The sequence below is a fragment of the Papaver somniferum genome, chromosome 8 (genome assembly GCF_003573695.1).
Source record: "Papaver somniferum cultivar HN1 chromosome 8, ASM357369v1, whole genome shotgun sequence".
Classification (NCBI taxonomy): domain Eukaryota; kingdom Viridiplantae; phylum Streptophyta; class Magnoliopsida; order Ranunculales; family Papaveraceae; genus Papaver; species Papaver somniferum.
The window spans coordinates 171,979,635-171,985,174 of record NC_039365.1 but is presented as its reverse complement, the minus strand read 5'-3'; the positions used below and the strand labels follow the sequence as shown (position 1 = coordinate 171,985,174).

Genomic DNA, 5,540 nt, shown 5'->3' with positions numbered 1-5,540 from the left:
TGTTAATATTTTTGTATATAATTTTATTAAATCTTCAAATTTAATCTTCACAAGTCCGAGAGTTTGAACCTCATTACTACAACATCATCAAAAACATAATCAGAAAATGGTTGATGCTATCTTCAAGCCGTGGATTGGAAACAATTTAGAAGTTTATGTTGATGATATGCTTGTCAAGAATAATCTGCGCAAAGAACCCCATATAAATTTGAGAGATACCTTCGATGCCATGAGGAAGTACAACATGAAGGTGAATCCAGAAAAATGCACGTTCGGCGTTACGTCGGGTAAGTTCCTTGGATATCTAGTGACGAAGAGGGGCATCGAAGTCGATCCTGCTAAGATCCAGGCCATTGTAGAAATTTCATCCCCGAAGAACTTGAAAGAGGCCCAAAAGCTCAACGGATCACTAGCAGCACTGGGAAGATTCATCGCCAGATCGTCGGACAAATGCAAACACTTTTTCAACATCCTCTAGAAAGGAAGTAAGTTTGCATGGACCGATGAATGTGAAGAAGCCTTCCAGAAGATAAAGGAATACTTGGTCACGATCCCGATCCTCTAGGAGCCCGATCCTGGTGAAGTACTGGCCCTTTACATCACAGCGACCGAAGACGCAGTCAGTGCAGTATTAGTCAAAACCAACACAAAGGTCGAACAATCAATTTACTATGTCAGCAAGACTCTCAACCCGGCAGAAAGAAACTACACGAAGATCGAACAACTCATACTAGCATTAGTATGGGAAACCCAAAAGCTGAGAACCTACTTCTTAACCCATTACGTTCGTGCCCCATGCAAGGCACCACTGGAAGCTGTCCTCAAAAACGCCGGGAAAGTGGGGAGAATAGCAAAATGGAATACTCAGCTTGATCAATTCAATATCATCCACGAGATTCAAACTGCACAAAAGTCACAATTCTTGGAGGATTTTCTAGCAGACTTACCTCTGGACAATGACGAAGAGGTGAAGGACATCCCAGAAGTAAAAGAGGAAGATAAAGATCCGGTTGATGTACTCGAACCCTCAAGTCAAAGACGATGGGAGATCTTCGTTGATGGATCAAGGAACGGAGAAAGAGCGGGCATAGGCATCGTGATTACCACCCCAACTAGAGATAGGATCGTGCATGCATTAAGATTGGAATTCAAGGGGCATACCAACAACATCGTAGAATATGAAGCCGTGGTACATGCCCTTCGGTTGATAATATAAATGGGAATAGCGGACGTACGCCTGACAAGTGATTCTCAACTAGTCATTCGACAAGTGGAGATGGAATACAATGTTTATGATGAGACCCTCTCAGCATACATGACTCTGGTCCATACCCTAGCATCACAGATACCCAGCATTAAGTTCCGACATCTATGTAGAAGAGATATTAGTCATGCCGATGCCTTAGCATACATATCATCTATGCTAAGGGATGAAAACGTCGAGGCTATCAAGATAACAAGAGTATATGAGACTTCGATCACTCCACAACAATCCTTCGCTACCCATCGTGAAGACGATGTAGGGGAGGATATCGTCGATGACGACGTAAGGGAAGATATCCATGATGATTTCGTCAAAGACGATATCTTATCAAGAGAAAATGAAGGCGAATACTTTAGCAACGAAGATGACTGGAGAACCGAAATCCACCTGTTCCTTGAAGAAGGAACGCTGCCTGTAGACCTGAAGCAAGATCAAAAGATACAATCAAAGGTAGGAAGATACGATCTTCATGACGGAATTCTTTATAAGAAGTCTTTCCTCGGTCCATTATTGTGCTGTTTATCCAGAGAAGAAGGCCACCGTATCCTGAAGGACATCCACTATGGGACGCAGGAAACCACAGTGGAATGATGTCACTAGACGACAAAGCTAAGATGCAAGGGTATTACTGGCCACAGATGATACGAGACACAGCCTGGATGTCTAGAAGATGCAAAGAATGTCATCGTTTTTCAAAAAGAATCCACGCCCCGGTAACAAAACTAAATTCCGTAGATAGCCCCTGGCCAAGGGTCGATGGTGTGAACAGATACATAATGTGTTATGGGCTTACCGAACCATGCGAAGTTCTGCCACCGGTGAATCTCCATTCCTCCTCACTTATGGAGCTGAAGATGTCATTCCGACAGAAATCATCATGCCAACCACGAAGACCGAAGCTTGGGAGAAGAACCTAACATCAGACATGATGTTGGAAAGGATCGATGACCTAGAAGAACGAAGGGAGACAGTGTTACAAAGAATGGAGAACTACCAACGAAGATTGGCAAGAGAATATAACAAGAAATTTAAACTTAGAAATTTTGTAGAAGGACAGTATGTGCTAAAAACTATACCGCAATATCAACGAGACAAAAAGTGGGGTAAATTAGCACCAACATGGGGAGGGCCATTTATAATACACGACATCGCAGGGAACGGATCTTACTATCTGCGTAACCTGAAAGGAGAGGTTCTCAGGCACCCCTGGAATGCAAAATACCTCAATCCATACTATCCATGAAGAAATGCAGTTCTGCACCTGCATGAAGAATACCATAAGAAGAAGAAGATGGCGCATCTGCTTGACATGTTTCTATCTCTGGTCGAGGAGTAACAGACCTCGCCATATCAATCAAACGAATCTTTTGCAAAAACTATATAGGGGAAAGTAATTATATACGATCTCTCGGGACTCCCCTATCAGCGTCCATAAGTGTAGGACCATGGGGAAGCATTCCAGTAGATAGAGATACCTAACCAATTAATAAAGCAGCGGCTCGGCAGAATGGATGCATGTAAATAATTCAATAACGCATCATGTTAGAGCATTGCTCGAGCGTTGGTATGTCAAGTTTGGTTGTCATATTTTAGTAAATCAAAACTCATGTTAAGAGTCGCTTGATTATGTACAAGAGTTAAACTTCGTATAGGTTAGCTTGAAAGCATTAGGATATGAGACATTACAAGTATTGCGAATTCTTGAAGATGTGAAGAAGCAAGGAGCTACAACGACAACAATCATCCTTCCACTTGAGGTTAGTGATATTTGACTTGAACTGTTTCATTACCTAACATATATTTCAAGTCGTGCATATTGAAAACATAACTGCGAAGCATATATGAACTCTAGATAGACATAGTATTAAGGAATACAATACGAGGTTTATTGCTTAACCATTAAAATTTGTAGATAAGGCATCGCCATAATCATTTGAATGCTATTGTGATTATGTATGGGTATGAGGTGAGGATTTCATCCTAGGGAACAATGTTTACATGTGTTCTAAGAAAGTAAGTTCATAAACTTGTTTGTGAACTGAAAAGGAAATTGTCGGGAGTTATTGGTCTTGTTATTAATTGCATATCTTATGAACAACCAATATGTGTGATAGAGTATAACCGCTCACAAATTGTTGTGTTCTTGGTAGAACTATTTACAAAGTCCTGACTTTTGTATTGGTATAACTTTTATTAGTAAAACCAATCTTAAGTAATCACCTGTGGTATGATAGGATTATGTCTGCCTTGGGGAAAGGGAACCGATCCTAGTAAGGGAAAGGGAACCGATCCTTGTAAGGGAAAGGGAACTGATCCTAGTAAGGGAAAGGGAACCGATCCTTGTAAGGGGTGCAGTACATCAAGGGGAATCGATCCTTGTATGGGGTGCAACAAGGTTTATATAAGAAAGGGGAACCGATCCTATGGACATGTGCAACACATATAAGTTAGATACCATATATATATGGGGAACCGATCCTACTACCTAGTCAACCGAATCTTTGGGAAGCTAGTGTGACTATGCGTAGTACTCACATGGAGGTAGAACCGAAACTTGTTTTGGTAGAACCGTAAACCCATGATTGTGATTGAATGTTGGTTTGATCAATCACATAGTTCTTGAAAGTCAGATGAACCAATTCTAAACTTGTTTGGAAGTGTGGAAAATCGGTTTCAAGGTTGTAAGTGTGAAAGAGAACTTACAAAGTAAAGATGTCGACAAACTTTGAACACATGATGTGAATGTTTATTTCTATAATTGTTCAAAGATATTCCTTATCGTCTAAGAGAAGAGAATCCCATGATCGAAACATAAGTAAGTTAAGAATCTTTTAATTAAGGTTATTAATTTATCTTTGTAGGGAAATTACAGAATTAGTAATGTGCATTTACTAATTAGATTTTGCGAGAGATTTCGATTGTTATTTTTGGATAGAGCATTTCCAGGAATTATGAAAACCGAATTTGTGCATTTATGAATATCTTGAGAATATTTTCGGTTTTGGAAATTCCTTGGTGTCCAAACTTCCTTGTTTATAAGTACACGAAATTTTCCTTTCTAGCAAACTAATCCTTCATAACAACAGACTTCCTCTTTTGTCTTTGTTACTGGTGTAGCCGCCTATCGGAGAGGAGAGTAATCTAATTAGGTGAAATATCTTACGACCGCTCGTTTTAAAGTCTTCTTTGGGATTGAGAAGCTCTAGCGCGACCCGTTGGTGGGAAACTAGAAAATTACGGTTTATCTTTGTTTTCGATTGATTTGATTGACTAATGGTGGTTGAAATCTGATTGCACCTAGTTTGTTTATTCTTGAGAATCTTCTCTTCTTATGTAAGATTCACTCAAACTAGTTCAGAGTTTCGACAGGGATCTTTAAACTGTTGTTAAATCTAAAGACGATCTTGTGATGATCCATTTTCAACAGACTCCGTTATGTGCGTGATTTATCACAAGAGATTCAAGTGATTGTGTGCAGGTGTTTATTGAAGATTTAAGAAGATTTGAAGACAAAAAAGATATTGAAGATTTGACTTGGGTTTTATAATCTTTGATGTGCACAATACTTGTTTGGGTAAAAGAGGATCCAATTAATAATCGTTTTATCCTTGTGGTAGATTGGATTGATTAATTGAGTGGATCGGCATCAACACGGTTCTTCGGATTAAAGGTGTTATTGGCTTAATCTTGATCGATTACCTTTGGGTGATTGAGCATAAGATAGATCTAGACTCAACGAAGGAGTTTATGTTGAGATAAACGGAAGAGCCTTTGTACGACTCATATCACTTGGTTGAATAGAGTTGATACCAAACAGATTTCTTGTTCCTTTACTATTTGGAATAGGAACCAAATGGATTGTTCCAAATACGTGACTTATTCATAAGTCGGAGGCGTGGGAATACAGATGGAACTAGGTGAACTATAGGGTTAGTTACTTGGTCTCAACTATACGAAGTTAAGTGTAATTTTGTGTAGCGGCTTAATCTCGAGAGTATTCAATTCTGGACTAGGTCCCAGGGTATTTCTGCATTTGCGGTTTCCTCGTTAACAAAATCTTGCTGTGTCATTTACTTTTATTTTCCGCATTATAATTGTTTTATTATAATTAAAGTAAATTACACAAACGTTAGTTCATATTTACTTGATAAGAAATCCTATTGTGTTTGGTTAAGTACGAACCTTTATATCAAGTAAACATACTTCGTTGTTGTATTGTCTCGATCTCGTATCCATAGACGATCACACGAAGTGTGAACCGATTAGTTGTATTGTC

At 39.3% G+C, this 5,540-nt stretch overlaps 1 protein-coding gene across 1 annotated transcript; it reads left to right on the top strand.

Moving 5' to 3' along the window:
* Positions 1 to 1,216: 1,216 nt before the first annotated feature.
* Positions 1,217 to 1,855, top strand: LOC113306468. The gene has a single exon (XM_026555399.1). The coding sequence runs from the start codon at positions 1,217 to 1,219 to the stop codon at positions 1,853 to 1,855; it is 639 nt and encodes a 212-aa protein (XP_026411184.1).
* Positions 1,856 to 5,540: the final 3,685 nt, after the last annotated feature.

Coding starts and splice junctions, on each gene's coding strand:
- LOC113306468 (XM_026555399.1), top strand. CDS start 1,217: ATGGGAATAGCGGACGTACGCCTGACAAGTGATTCTCAACTAGTCATT.